Source organism: Cnephaeus nilssonii, assembly GCF_951640355.1.
Source record: "Cnephaeus nilssonii genome assembly, chromosome: 6".
Lineage (NCBI taxonomy): Eukaryota > Metazoa > Chordata > Mammalia > Chiroptera > Vespertilionidae > Cnephaeus > Cnephaeus nilssonii.
The window spans coordinates 37,750,539-37,766,694 of record NC_137077.1 but is presented as its reverse complement, the minus strand read 5'-3'; the positions used below and the strand labels follow the sequence as shown (position 1 = coordinate 37,766,694).

Here is a 16,156-nt window from a genome sequence, read left to right as displayed (position 1 = left end):
TACTTCTTTAAAAATAAATGAATTAAGTTCGCCTCTCAGAGAAATGATTTTTATAGACATAAACCACGTGGCAAATAAGAGTACCAAATAAATACCAATGGTGAAAAAACAAACAAACAGTGGAATCAACTTCTACAGCCGAATGTGACGTTTGAGGAAAGATGATTTTACAATATATGTATTTTACATGGTCTTAGGTCTCTCTTATGCTATGGACATAAAGCCAGTCGGCTGAGCTACGTGTCCTGTGTTTTGTTCGTTTGTCTGTTTCATTGAACTGTGGCCATTTCATTGCAGAAGTTTATCTGTGACTTAGAGAAACCATAATACGTTGTATCGCTCGGGAGTCTGGGCTCTGTGTTACTCTTCCCAACTTTCCTTCATCTTCCAGAGGGACGGGCATTAATCCCATCACAACGTCTAACCACCGAGAAGCAAACACCGGCTGGGTCTTGGGCAGTGTCCTGCGTGTGGCTACAAAACGTTCACCCCAGATGCTCGTCCGCGGGCGATGCAGAGGAGGGGTCAGGAGGCGTGGAGAGACAGTGGAGAGGGGCGCACTGCGAGCTGGAATGTGGCTGCTTGTCGGGGAGAGCTACGTCAGGACTGAAAACGAGAGACAAGCGTGTCAGCAAGAAAGGCATCGCCCGGGGCCAGGCGCACTCGCACGGTGAGGCGGGCACAGTACGTGCACCGAAACGAAAAAAGAAACATGAACAGAAATTCCGCAGGGGGAGATGGTTTACATCGAAAGCATGCCAGGACAACCGCCGCTTTTCAAAAGCACTCACACACCAGAAAAAAAGAAAACGTGTTAGGGAAACATGTGAACGCTTCCTTGCGATCACTTCTTTCTCCATTTTCGCACAGAGTCTCGTTCCCCTAGGTCTCTGGGTTGGGTGCAAGGTTTTTTTATAGATCAGTTTGTCTCAGACTTGAATGCATACTCCAGTCACCCGGGCGGGGGGCGGGGGGAGCTTGGGAAAATGCAGAATCTGGTTCTACAGGTGGGACCTGAGATCCTGCATTTCTAACAAGCACCCTGGGACCAAGGCTTTAGACTAGAGCCGTGGTCGGCAAACTGCGGCTCACGAGCCACATGCGGCTCTTTGGCCCCTTGAGTGTGGCTCTTCCACAAAATACCACGGCCTGGGCGAGTCTATTTTGAAGAAGTGGCGTTAGAAGTTTAAAAAATTTGGCTCTCAAAAGAAATTTCAATCGTTGTGCTGTTGAAATTTGGCTCTGTTGACGAATGAGTTTGCCGACCACTGGACTAGAGGATCCTAAATCAGTTCTATGGTAGATCCCGATGCAATAGGATCATCAATTTGCGGCTGGGTTCCTAATTTGCTCCAAGGGCTCCCCCTATCTGCTTTAACTTGGCAGTTTAAATAAGACTGTAGAGAGTTTTAAAGCATTTTCTATTTGCTAAGTATATAATGCAGACTTCCGCAAGACCTCCGAGAGTCTCCGGTTTAAATAAACTCAGACATGCTCAGGCTCATCAATACCATGAGAAATAATCCTGAAGAACAAGGAAGCAAAATTACTGAATTTCCTAAGGTAAAACTACAAATCGAATCTGGGTTCAGACCTTTTGAAATCTAACGGGGGAAAAGGAATTCCACTGTGGGGATATTTGTATTATTGAAAGAGATCAGCATTTTTCCATAACTCTGCTTCCCCTCTCCTTATATTATGAAATTCAGTACCACATAATTCATTTCTGACAGGAGTAATGTTTGAAAAAACTATTCAAGGTTCATTGCTATTATTATTATTTACTTATTTATACGTAGCTTTTGGGCTACTATTATCAGTGAAGTCAGTCAAAGATGATCATTAAAACAATTTTAATCTTTGGTGCTGAAATGACCCTTCATGTATACCTCAAAATATCAGAATTTTAAAAAAATATATACTTTATTGATTTTTTTACAGAGAGGAAGGGAGAGGGAGAGGGAGTTAGAAACATCCATGAGAGAGAAACATCAATCAGCTGCCTCCTGCACACCCCGCACTGGGGATGTGCCTGCAACCTTGACCGGAATCGAACCTGGGACCCTTGAGTCTGCAAGCCAATGCTCTATCCACTGAGCCAAACCGGTTAGGGCAAAATATCAGAATTTTGATACAAAATCAAAATTATGCCAAATACCCATCTGCTTGAGGTCACTCTTACCTCCCAAAGTCTTTGAACTGCCACACATTTAGTTGAACAGGAGATATGCTCTACTGTAGAGTTGGGACCAGCAGTGATAAAAATGATTTTTCCTATTTTTAAAAACGTGGTAGGTAAACAGGGGAGACCTGGTTTCAAGAGGACTGGGGAAATATTTCGTGGCAAGACTCTCTCTCCCCTCTCCAGACAGTCAGATGGCCCGGGAAACGCCGCAGCAGACAGACCTTCCCACAGACCCAACCGAGTTTCTGTTAAATCCGCACGATTTAGAACGAGTTTCTTTTCAGGGCACCAAGCATGTCACTCAGCCAATGGCAAGTGGCACAAGGCATACATGTTTGAAGGCCCTGTGTAGTTCAACAGAGAAAGGAAGACAAGCATTTCTGCCTGACCAGCTGAAGTGTGTAGCAACAGCTTACACATGGGGTACCGCCCACTTGGCCCAATCTCGACATTATGTCATTCATGACCATTTAAAAAATGTTTTCAAGGTGAAGGGATTAAGAAGTACAAATTGGCAGTTACAAAATAGTCACAGGGATGTAAAGTGCAGCACAGGGAATATAGACAATAATCCTACCTAATAAAATGGTAATATGTAAATTACCATCACTCTGCTACGCCCATGATTGGGCCAGCGGGAGGCGCAGGGGGCGGGACTCGGGGTGGCCGGGGTAGCTGATTGGGCCAGCGGGACGCTGAGCTCGCGTCGCCAGCGGCGGCACGAGCTCAGCGTCTGCGCCATGGCTGTGCTGCGGAACAGAAGGGGCCTCTGGGGCAGCGAGCTCACGGCCCCGCCGCGGACCATCAAAAGCGGGGGAGCTGGGTGCCTGTCCGCTCAGGCACCAGGCCTTTCAGAAGCCTCCGGAGGCTTCTGAAAGGCCTGGTGCACCAGCGGACAGGTACCCAGCTCCCCCGTGATCGAAAGTGAAAGCATGTAGGGGACCCTACACGTCCATGATTCAATCATGCACTGGGCCTCTAGTATTGTAATAACTATGTATGGTGCCAGGTGGGTACTAGACTTATAGGGGGAAATATTTCATAAGTTATAGAAATGTCTAACTACTATGCTGTATACCTGAAACGAACAGAATATTTAATATCAACTGTAATTGTAAAATTAGAAAAAAATTTTCCCATTATTTCAGATTGCCTACATGGTATGATATTATAAATATTTTGTATTATAGTATTACTATTCTAAATTTGCATGAATGCAATCACACTGCATATATGTGGCAGAAGCATATTTTTGGTTTACAGAATAAGAAATTATTTCTGAAATGTAAGTATTTGATAGGTTCTAATCAAAATTATTAGCTATAGGAAAGAATTCAGTTTCAATTCTGACTGCTAAATATCTTTAGGAGCTCACCCATTGTTCAGTCTTTATCATTTACACGTTTAATTTATGTAGGTAAAACCGTGTTGTGAACAGTAGGTCTAGGGACTATTACTAAGTCCAAAAATGGATATGTCTTCAGGAAGATTTCTTTTCCCAAGTAAGCAAGTTCTTGGGAAAAAATACGTAATACCAATTATATCTATGTATTTAAATATTACATTCAACGCTGCAATACATTGGGTAACCCTTTCATATTATGGTTTTTATTATCTATAAACAACTTTAGTAATTTAACTCTACAATGGAATCAGCCTGTAAAACACATATATGGAAAGTTGTATATTTTTAAATATGAGAAAATGGTCTTTTATTCAAAACCATATACCTAAATAGTTATCCGAATATATGTACAAGCTATAGGAAGTATAAAACAATTTTTAAAGTGAGAAACAGAAGTTGAACACCTGACCTGCAATCACTCAACATTCTTAGCACGTTTTGTTCTTTATTAAACAAATGAACCTTTTCAATTCAGGGATAAAGAGTCAACATGGGTGATTTAAGCACTGACTTTGCTTCTCACAGCATGATTAAAGGGGGGCTGGGGCTGTCGGAGCATCTCCAGGCAGTGCCCCGGTATATGGTGGTGGTTAGGAGAGTCATTGGGCTCAGTTGCTTTCAGGATGGGTGACCCTGGACAAGTCATTTTATCTCCCCAAACCACATTTTCCTCATTTTCAAATAGGTGTAATAACTGTTTACCTTATGGGGGTTGTAGTGTTTAATAAGTATAAAGAATTTAACATTTGTGTATGGTAAGAATTCAAAGTGTTAAGTTTTCTGTCGTTAAGAAGTGAAAAGGGCAGTGAGGACATTTAATTTGATCCATTTGGCAGTGGGCATAGGTGGGAAGGAAGCCAGTCGTAATTTCAGCAACTTAGAAAAGGACAGTCTTTTTGCATTTTATCGTTTCTCTGTGTGGACCACAATGAGGGATGGTGGAAGCCTGCTCTGGACCATGCTGTATTCATGTGGGTAGAAACCAGAAACATTTGGAATTCATTAACTTTTTTTTTTTTTAGTAAATAATTTGTGCGGAGGTTGCAAGCAATCTAAATTCAGTCATTTCAGAAGGTATGGGACTGGGGCAGGTAACCGTTTAGTCAAACTGGTTCTCAAAAAAAAAAAAGGGGGGGGCAACATGAAATAAAAGTAAAGTTAAAAATATCCCCCACTAGCTGTCTCCACTCTTTGCCCTAGCTAATTAGAGAGAGGGCAGGTCTGTGTCTTGAGGAAAGGTTAGGCATTAAGCACGGTTAGCAGCAATATTGATATCAAGAGCACACTGCGGGGCCAGGCCTGTGCCTCCTTCTCATCCTTCCTTTATAAGAGATGGAACTCAGCCAGCAAAAGTAACTTTCCAAGAATGCACAGCTGGTGTGTGTTAGAGATGGAACTGACACCCAAGCAATCTGACTTCAAAGCCCCTTCACTCTTCCCTGGAAGCAATAGTTACTGAGCACCTGTCACGTCCCTGGGAGGGGGTGCTGGGTGGAGAATGAACTGCAGGTTTAGGGCCCACATGCTTCACTACTACCCGCGGAAAATCGACTGAGAGGGGTTTGAACATTTATAATTGCATTTCCTTGCGTGATTGAAATTAGTCTAAGCTGCCTACGGTAGACTAATGGCATTTGTACGTTCACGTAGAACTTTCCTGAAGTAAAACCCTGCTGCTGGAAGTGGTGGGGGAGGCATGCTGAGATAGCAATCAGGAGACCCAGGCGTGGGGCCTCTTTAATCATATCCCTTTTCAGGCTACTCAATGTCCTACTTAGCAGGCTGCACAACTGCCTCAGAGACCAAGTCACACTGGGGCTTTGGGGCCACTGTTTCTGGGCAACATCTGTGACCGCCTCCCCCCCTCCCCCCTTTTCCATCCTCCCGGTTTTCCAGCTAAGCCCTGACCACAGCTACAGACACCTACTCCTCAGACACACATGGAAGCACGCTCGAGCCTGCCCTACTCAAAAGAAGCCCTGCCTGGTAGAAGCAAGAACAGTAAGCAGATAGAAAAGCCATGCCAGACGATAAAAGTTTGGCACTTTCAGAAGCCAAATAACTGGAGATGAAATATTGTGGGAGGATGGTGAGGTCCTGACGGGGTGCTCCATGCTGTGGAAGTTCACCCAGGACGAGAGTTCACGATGGACAGGCAACGCTTTCCCTGGAGTAGAAACTGCCAGCGCCCTCTCTAGCGGAGTGTCCCGGGACTATGGGTACCTGCCTTTAAATTTCTTCAGGTCATCTCGCATGAAGGGCTCTGTCACTGCAAATATTCCTTTTTTGAAATGCCAATTACAAGTTTTCCTCCACCTTTCAATGTCAGCTTTAATGAGGGCACTGAATGGACAGAAGACGGAAACACGTTCATAGCGTTGTCTTAGATCAGACGTTACATATGCTTTATATCCTTCCTGTTTGTTTGCCTGAGGAATATATTCTAAGGACAATGGACAAACAAAAGAAAAAGTAGGGCAAACGTCCTCACAACTCCAGGCTTTCCATTTGGGAATATAATGAAACACTGGGGTAATGCAAATAGCTAGTCCTGCTAGCGGCCAGGAAAACAAACGCTAGCGCTCTTGGATTTCCATTAGGTCCACAGGGACTTCAGGTATCCAATGTGTATTCGCATCACCCATATTTGGAATGAAATGTAGCAAGTGAAATGATGTACAGGCGGTTATGGTGTTGAAAAGGAGAGCTTGGGGTGTATGGCTCTGACATGCAGTTGGGTGGGGAGAGAAAGGACGTCTGAATTTACCTGACAGTCGGGCAGTCTTGCCTCTGGGCTAGTTGTGAGCACTGTGGCGGTACGGAGGCAGCAGGCTGCTGACAATCTACAAGAAACTGATAAATTAGACATGTATACAAAGAGACGGCAGAACATCATGTTAGTAACTAAAGCAGTCGCCTGAGAGATTTAGTGAGGAATGTGTATTCACACAGAAACATCTGGATTAAGCTATTTACACCCCCCCCCCCATCATGCCAATAGGAAAGACAAGACTTTTTTCTTAAATACCATATTAAAAAATTAGTGACACGAAATTAGTAATGAGATTTCTCAAGCACATTAGGACATATGTGGCCATTCATATTTGGTACTTAGATACATCTGAAAGTAAAGGGTCTTTTAATGTAATGAAAAAATCTTCAAGTTCTGAACTTGCACGTGATGGTAGTGACTTGCTTTGCACTTAGATCTGCTATTCCAAAATGGAATACTTTCAGATAACTGACTTTATTGTCAGGACAGCTGGACATAGTATCATCCCATAGGTATATCGAGAAAAGCAATCTTTTCCATGACTAATAGAAGGATATCAGGGAAGAAAATAATCTTTACAGTTTTCTGAAAATAGATTTCTTGTATTTATCACAAGAAATAATTGGTTAGCAGAAATCTTAAGATGTGTAAGTTGTTAGTAACTTGGACTGATGGAGAAAACCAATCTGAATGGGAAATCCACTTTTGTTTTACTTTTGCTTTTTAAAAGTATATAATATATAACTCATGCTAGGTCTATAGTCGGCAAACCGCGGCTCGTGAGCCACATGCGGCTCTCGAGCCGTGGTTTGCCGCTCTGTTGACTAATGAGTTTGCCGACCACTGTGCTAGGTTAACAAATTGCTAGTTAATCATGCTTTAGCTGATCATGCTTTGGACTAATTTAGATAAGGATTATGTTAATCATCTACTCCAAAAAAGACCACTGTGTGTTCTAAAATAATCAAAGAACAGTCTTTACTGGTACCAGGCCAACCACACTAGAATCACCAAGGAAGCTGGCTAGAAATACATAGATTATATTTCTGCAAAAAGATTTGGCAAAAAAGTTAAAATTCAAATTAGATTTAAAAGTTCGATTATTTTTAAATATTTGCAAAATTTCCTCTTGCTAAATGCTTAGGTTATGTGTTTGCCTAGCCTGCCTCTTTCCCATGTTACAAAGGTAACACTTAAGATAAATTCTCAATTTACAGCCTTGAATTAATGAGAACGTATTTTAAAAAATCTGTATTTCAAAGCTGTGTCCAAGTATCGATTGTTCTAAAGCCAGTATATTCTCTATTATAACAAGATCTGACTATAGAACTCCAGACTATCAAAATTCATGAAAGTTGCTGATGTTTTTGTATAAGATAATGAAAACACACTAAAGCTGTCTGTGATGCAGAGTAGAACACAATAGAAGGCAGCGTTGGTTTGAATTCATTCAGGAGAACATTATTGAAGGGACCCTTTAATAAGGTGGTCTTTGTTGGAGAGTAACTTATTAATTATTGCTTATTAATAGGAATGAGATCTGATTCTTGTTTAGTATCTGATATTCAGATTACACACTCAGTAAAAATCCTTCAAATGTAGCAAATATTTCCGTTTTCTCTGTTGTGAGGCATTCTTTTTGTTTTTCTTTAACTCTTTGTTTTCCCATTTTGCAGCTTGATTAGCTCAATCATTCCCTTTTGTAGAAACTCAGAGTCTTAGAGGATGAATTCCTTTATGCTCCTTTTATCTTTTCCAAAGAATTTTCTAAGTGATAATTTAGGAACATTTTGGACTAATTAGATAAGGATTCTGATACAGCCAGGTGTGTGCTGCCCTCCCATGGTGCATTTGGGTAATGTAATGGATGCAAATGAACATGAATCCTTGGAAAACAAGCTGGAATCTGGCCTTATGCCTTACATTGCAGGGGAGGTATAAATACAACTCTTTTATAGCAAAGTTTTGGCCTCCATGAAATGAAAAGCCCTAGAATCTGTGCCAATGCGGTCACAGATTATGCATTTGAACTATGTTGTGTGTTGAAAATTGGAAAACCGGTGAGCAGGACTACAATGCACTACCTAAATGAACTGTTTAATATGAGGTAGATAGTCCTTCCATCTGTAGTGAGTATCAGTTTTTCCTTCTTTAGAAGTAACATTCTCTGGCTAATTATTATTAATTTTTGCATTTATTATTTATATGTACTTAAGGAATAAAAAGTAAATTCCACAAATAAGATGGTGATAGAGGAAAACAAAAGAAATTAAAAAAAAATAGCTGTATTGCTCCAACTCAATTTTCTTCTAAATTCTTCTCAGGTCAGTAGCCCTCCAATCACGTGTATGTCTAATCCCGCTGAACAGCCCGTGTATTAGCATGTACTTGGTAAAATGAAAGGGATGAGTTGGGAGATTGAGAAAATCCCCTCCAGCCCTGAGATGCTGTGGGCTTTACATGAACTCACCAGTTCGATTTCGGAGCTGGTCAACTAACTCCTGAAGGAACTAGGCCTCGTCTCATTGTGTTAGAGGTCGTAAAAGGTGAAAATTATGTGTCTTAAGGAGGAGGCATTGCAGAACCCCAGCAGTCATTGCTGTTATCTGGGCCACCAAAATTAGTCTCAACCATTCAACAGTCAAGTTAAACTTCTATTATGTGTCTGAAACTGTGTTTGGAGGTGGGGATAAAAGGAAAACAGAGAAGATACAGTCCCTGGTCAATTGAGAAACACAAGCACATTCAACAAGCAATTACAATCAAAGTGTCATGACGATGAGATAGTGATGATGATGGTAGCAGCTCACACTTACTGATTGATGGCCACGTGCCTGGCACTGTGCAGGCACTGGAGTGCAGGCCCTCCTTTAACCCTGTTTTATTATTCCCCATTTATGGATGAGGAAAGAGGGATTTTGGTTAAGTAACTTGCCAAAGTCCACTAAGAGGTGGGACTGAGATTTGAATCTAGGACTGTATGGTCCAAGGGCTGAATTAAACTTATAGACACATCACTGCCTGACTTCCCATGATAGGGAAGTTAGGGCTCTCAGAGCAGAAACAATGAACTAAATCTAAGTGGCCAGGGAATGCTCCCTGGAGGTCGTGACATCTGTGACGTACACCAAAAAACATGAGTTGGCCAGGAACTTCTTAGCAACTGTTACGTGTTCATGGTCTCTACTAACAGTAATTAAATATTTTACAAGATTAAAGTGTTTAGTTGAAAGGTTCAGAACTGAATTAAATAACACTGTGCATTTATATCATAAGGTCACAGGCCTGAGAAAGGTCATAGCATACGCAAGAGATTGTTAGTGCCTTAAGGGCAGAGATAAATAAAGGATGTTATTGCGTAAAGCACCTGTGGGTCTGTCTTAATTACACATGAAGAGCATCCTTGTACGACATTCCTCCATAAACAAAGGCCAAGTAGAAAGGAAGGTAGTAAAGAGAATGAGAACAAAGGAAGGAAATTACCAGCTGCATCAACATGAAGTAGTTTCTCCTGGGAACTTTATACTAGTTATCTGTCTGGAATAAGACACTCCGGAGTTCTTATTTTCACTATTCCTACCATGAGGAAAGCAAGTATTTTTGGTATATGCAACAATATCAAAATCTCATATATCCTGAGGCTGTTTTTTTCTTTAACATTTTTCATGATCCTTGCTTCAGAAACAAATTCAGAGCTTAGCATCACAGCAGGAGGTCTACAAACATTCATTGATTAATGAATTACTACAGATCACCATATATATTAACTTGCTCAAGGTCACACAGCTGGAAATTAGCAGAGCAAGGATTTTTTTTTTAAATGTATTTTATTGATTTTTAAGAGAGGAAGGGAGAGGGATAGAAAGCCAGAAACATTGATGAGAGAGAAACATCAATCAGCTGCCTCCTGCACACTCCCCACCAGGGATGTGCCCGCAACCAAGGTACATGCCCTTGACCAGAATCGAACCCAGGACCCCTGAGTCTGCAGGCCGACCCTCTATCCACTAAGCCAAACCGGCCAGGGCCAGAGCAAGGATTTGACTTCAGACTTTTCTGATGCTGAGGCCTATTTTCTACTCACTACTCTAGTTGTCTCTCAAATTGACACCAGCTGCCTCTAGAAAATATCAGGGTCATAGAATCAAAGAAACATAAAAACTTCACCAGACACAGTAATTTGGAGGCAACCAATTACCTCAAAAACACAAAGCAAGATAAAGGGTGCAGGGATGGGGATAATATCTAGTTTCTCTAAAGAGGTGGCTGAAATCAATGAAATTCATTGGCTAGGGAGAAAGTCTCATCATATTGTTTTCTCTTCAGGCTTCTACTATTTTAAAACTTTTCAATGCAACTTAGAAAATGAATCGAGTTTCTAAAAGTCAATGCCCACTGGTGGCGGTTTGGGTTGGGAGGGAGAGCCTCCTGTGGAAGGAGGCAGGGGACACCTCTGTTTTGGCTCCACACCTGGCTCAGAGGACAGTGGTGGGAGGTGGTGAGGACAGTATGGGTGGAGGATGATCTGTGGAGACCACACCCGGCTATGATGAGTAGTGGGGCTGCGGAATGGCGTCCTTGGTGGCCAGATGCTGGACGAGAGGTAGGGCAGCAGCTCTTTGTGGCAAACAGCCTCCTCCGCAATGGCTTGCACCCAGCCCCTGGCTGTCCTGACTTGAGAACTAATGCAAGCCTACCGTTTCAGGAGATCTTATTTTCCACATCACATCTGCTTCCCTCATGACCATAACCTCCTCTGGGTGCTATGTACTTTCCCATGAAAACTATCTCTGTCCCCTGAGTTTTCCTTAGGCCAAGTTCTTTATTTTTTAAAAAATATATATTTATTTATTTCAGAGAAGAAGGGAGAGGGAGGGAGAGATAGAAACATCAATGATGAGAGAGAACCATTGATTAGCTGCCTCCTGCATGCCCCCTACTAGGGATTGAGCCCGCAACCCAGGCATATGCCCTGAACGGGAATTGAACTGTGACCTCCTGGTTCATAGGTCAATGCTCAACCACTGAGACACACCAGCCGGGCAGGCCAAGTTCTTGCAAGACATGATTTCAACTTCCCTCACTCGCCTCCTTGCTCCCTGACCATGTCCCAGTTTGTGCACAACCTTCTAAAAATGAGGTGTTCAGGAAAGAAATCAGGTGTGATAAGATGTGACTGGCGGAGTGGAGTGGCAGAGTCTCGCCTTGTCTGAGACACCCTGATTCTCATGAAAAGAGCAGAAGCCCGTGTGGCATTTTTTTGGCAGCCACATCTCCCTGCTGTTTCCCATGAGCCTGCTTTATTTACAGACGGTGCTCTCAAGCTATGCTTCCTCCATCCTGAAGTTACAGTGTCTGGAACTCCAATGGAATATTTTATGTACTTTTAGCTTTCTGTTCATTTCTCATAAAAGTTTCGCCTTTTCCTACCTGAACCATCTTTCAGATCTGATTCTGTCATCTAGCATATTAACTTCCTCTCGCTTTTATTTCTCTTTCAAATCAGAAAATGTGATAACACGACCTTGATATCTTTATATCTAAGATTAGCAACTAATAGTAAGGCTAGGCTAAGTAGAGACAATATTTCATAAATATCAGTCTATGAATTTGGACCCTTTGAACATGTCCATTCAACCAGTTATGAATCCAAACGATTATAGTATCATCTAGAATTTCTCTGTCTAAAAAATATTGTAAAATACCTGGTTAGTTGTTTGCCAAAATGTTGTTTACTACTTTGCCTGGTTTTATAAGCAAGAGAATGAGGGTAAGTCTAGCATAAGTCATTCTTGAACTCATGCTGGTTTTTAGTAATCCCTACCTTATATTGAGCATATGAAACCCATTGATTTCTAGAAATCTGCCAAGGATCAGCCTCACGGTTATAGGTCTACAGGTTAGAGAAATTACTTTCTTTTATAAGAAATTACATTTCTTCTTCTGATGCACATAGGAATTCACCTTTTCATTTTCATATTCTATTTCTCCCTGGGACCTCTCCCCCTGTCTTTTGTAAGGCCATGTGTGTTTTTTTGTTTTGTTTTTTTAGCATCTTTCCTTCAACAACAAAAAAGTGAGAAGGAGGGGGATATATGCTTTTCTTTTATTCCTTTCTCATTTTGAAAATGGCAACTCATATATACTCAAATATTGGCAGAAGTGAAAAATCATGATACAAAGAGCAAACATGCCTCTTGGTGAGACATTTAATATCTTTGATAACTTGGTGTATTGTTTCCAGGACTGTTAAAGAAAGATAGGCTTAATAATTAAATCTACCCACCTGGGCAATTGCTGTTATAGAATATGACATCACTATTATTTCCAAGTAGATATCACTTTGAACAACAATTTTACCTATTTGAAGTAAACAGTCACTATTCATTAAGGACCTTTCAGTAGGGCAGATGATTAACAGTTACTAGAAAAGCAAGAATGTTTAATTATTAAAGCTATTACAATAAGAGTTGACAGGGACTTGTTCTAAGATAACTCCATAGTTAATGATCACACTCTCTTTATATCCATAGGATATCCTTCTTTCTTCTTTCTGCAAATCTGGCCTTGTTCTTCCAAACTATTCCCTAATTGAGATTTCAGCAAATACATAAAAGAAAGAGCATGCAGAGGGAAAGTAGAAGGAAGAGGAAAGGATGAAAAATAATGGGTAGCATGTAATAGTTCTCAAGTGCTGTATATATGCAAACACTAGGCTAAGCACTTTGCATGCAACAGCTCTTTCATCCTTATAAAAACTCAAAGAAATAGGTTTTGTTTTTATTTTATAAATAAGAAACTGAGGCCTAGGGAGGTTAAGGAATTTATGCATGGTCACTTTCTGTATGGTATTTATAGTGAACAAAATCTTTTTAGTGCTCAGGATACTCAACTGAATTTGGTTGTCATATGCCCATTTTACAGATTAGAGCACTGCGGATCAGAAGAGTTAAGTGATTTTTCTAAGGGCCCACAGAGAGAGGAACAGAGTAAGAACCTGAGCCCAGGTTTCTGACTGTCCACCCCATGCCCTTTTGGTAGAATGCCCCATAGTGCTTGTTATATAGACTGACTATGTGTCTCCACCCCTCCAATTCATATGTTGAAACACTAACCTAAGAATATGACCATATTTGGAGATAGGATCTTTAAAGACATACTTAAGGTAGGGTGAGCCCTAATCCAATCTGACTGATGCTCTTATAAGCAGAGGAGTTAAGGGGTTTAGGACCCACCGAGAGACCCAGGGATGCATTCACACAGATAAAAGGCAGTGAGAAGGCAGCCATGTGCACAGCAAGGAGAGGCCTCAGGAGGGACCAAACCTGTCCACACCTTGATCTTGGACCTCCAGCCTGCAGAACTGGGAGAAAAAGAAATGTCTATTGGTTAAGCTCCTCAGTCGAACTAATACAGAGCCTTTGAACTTGATCCAAAGTGAAAGCAGTTATTACTCTCTCTTATCTGCCAACTCTTTAGTCTTAATAAACCAATAACTAAACTTCTCTTGAATTCTTCTAAGATCTAAGAAGTCCAAGGGTTGAAATAAATAAATGTTTTAATTCAAGGAAACTTAAATGAAAGGATATATACAGAAGGCCAGAGCATAAATTATAAGTGAAAATCTGCACTTGAATTTCAGCAGACTTTCTTCTTAGCAAAAAGCACTTTAGAAAGATGTGCAAGTGGTCAAATCGAGGGTGTTGGGGAAAACGAAATCGATAATAGGATGTGAAATTTGAGTAATTAGGTTAGTAGAAAGAAAAGTTTCTCTGCACTGTGCACTGAAGGACAGAAAAATTGCATAATGATTTTTAAAAGCCTCCCTAATGCAGGAATTCTGGATATTTGTGGATAATAGCACAAAGGTGCTTCCCATAGTTACTGACATGTTTCTTGAGGTTTTTACACAACAATCTACAGGAATGGGGAGTGGGTATGTCGATTTGCCAATGATGCTTCTGCAGTAATTTTCTATATCTCTTTGCCTTCCTCTCTCTTCCCCCCTCTGCCACCCTGTGCTCCTCAACTTCCCTCCATTTCAGCATGAGTTTTGGGGTACATGAGAGACCTCTGGGTTTAGATCCCCACTCCACCACCCAGCACCTGAGGGACATTGAGGAACCGTTCTGCGCCTCAGTTGTTCTGTCTGTGAAACAAGGACATTTAATACCAGTCTTGCAGATACCAGGTGAAAGACTGTTTGGGAAAGCACGTAGCCCGTGTTCCACTGACAGGAACTGGTCATTGATTAGACACGAGGGACCAAAGGGAGGAGTCAGATGACCTTGAGGTTTTCAGCATCAAGAAACAAAGCAAATCCCATTAACAAGAAGGGAAATTGAAAAGGCCCCAAACGGACTATATGATGAAATCATTTCAACCAGCCTTTGCTCCTCACATTGCATTCATCTGAAATGGTCTCCCTTCTCTCTGACTATTCAGAACCAACAAGTTCCAGCCTGATCACTCTGGGAGGAAGTATCTGCTTCCTCTAAACTCCTTCAGCACTTATCTCATCTCCACCAGCATTTCTCGTGTCCAGCGTGTGGCCACTGCTATCTGCGCAGGAGACCTAACTTCCTCAGTCAGGCTGCAGGGTGAGGGCAGCGAGGGCCTTGCCTTCTAATTCTTGTCGTTCTTTGTTTCCCCACAGTAGTGTGCCTGGAGAATTTGCATGTGGTGGAAAAATACTTTCTAATATACGGACTTCACGTCCCCTAACAGATCTTTGGACTCGTTTCTTTACTAGTACTTTATTAATGCCATTGTCTGACGGATCCACTTGAAAAAGGGAGAGTTTACAATTTAGATATTCCTGTCATCAGAACCACATGTTTCTAGTAAAAGGAATGAGAAAGAGGAAATGTTACCTGATAAAGATTTTAGAGCTAATTTAGCTATCTCAGGTCATTAATGATGACTTTGATATATACATTTTAAAAATAAAATTTTAATTGCCATATTTAAAGTGTGCCCAATACTAAATTATTCCTCACTAAATCTACAAAATGATTAATAGCATGTTACTGAATTAACAGAAAAGTTAATGGAAAGAAGCATCAACTTGAACAGTTACGTAGTCCTATGACGCCTATACATGTAAATTGAAAAAACAAACATAGAAAGTAAAGGATTTAGGAAAAAATAAGAAAAATTTAAGGTAGAAACATTATATAAAGAACAATAATAAGGAGAGCATGAGATAGCAACATTTATATAAATATAAACTGGTTAGAAAAATTTGAAATATTTAAAAAAATGAAATGATGAATTTAATGGTGCATTGACTAATAAAAATGGAGATCTGTGAACAACTTTTAGCATTTTATAATCAAACACATAAGAGTTGGCTATCTCATCCCTTTCTGCCATACATATCACATATCCTATTAATACATTAGTTTATCAGGAAGTACCCACAGATAATAGCATTATTTCAAACTACTCAGGGGTGCAATCTGCTAATTTATGTCACCAGACACTTCAGGTTTAACTTTACATCAGTGTTTAACATGGCAAATCCCACATTTATATCCTTGAGAGTCAGAAACAATCATTACTCATTAAATCTTTCTGGAATAAATATTATTCATTAAATATTTCTAGAAAAGACAGAATTGTTGAAACACAAAAAACACGTCAGTATAGACAATGCTATTAGTAATTAAATATTACTAATAAATCTTTAAAAACATTTGGCTCTGCCTTTACATAATGACAACTGTGTATAGTTTATTACACTTTTGGGACACACATTAAAACTGCCTTCAACAATGTAGAATCGAAGCAT

The 16,156-nt window shown here is 40.8% G+C and overlaps 1 protein-coding gene across 5 annotated transcripts in view; it reads right to left on the bottom strand.

The window, feature by feature from the left end:
• Positions 1-354: 354 nt before the first annotated feature.
• Positions 355-16,156, bottom strand: part of BICD1 (BICD cargo adaptor 1) — a 190,381-nt gene continuing 174,579 nt past the window's right edge. Inside the window, exons 9-10 of one of the 5 annotated variants that reach the window (XM_079775608.1) lie at positions 6,358-6,433; positions 355-606 (exon numbers count right to left, since the gene is read on the bottom strand). In XM_079775608.1, the coding sequence (XP_079631734.1) occupies positions 486-606; positions 6,358-6,433 (197 nt within the window). In that variant the 3' untranslated portion in view covers positions 355-485. Of the gene's footprint in view, positions 607-6,357; positions 6,444-16,156 lie in introns of all 5 variants that reach the window. The other 4 variants (XM_079775604.1, XM_079775605.1, XM_079775603.1 and 1 more) reach the window with 4 other exon arrangements.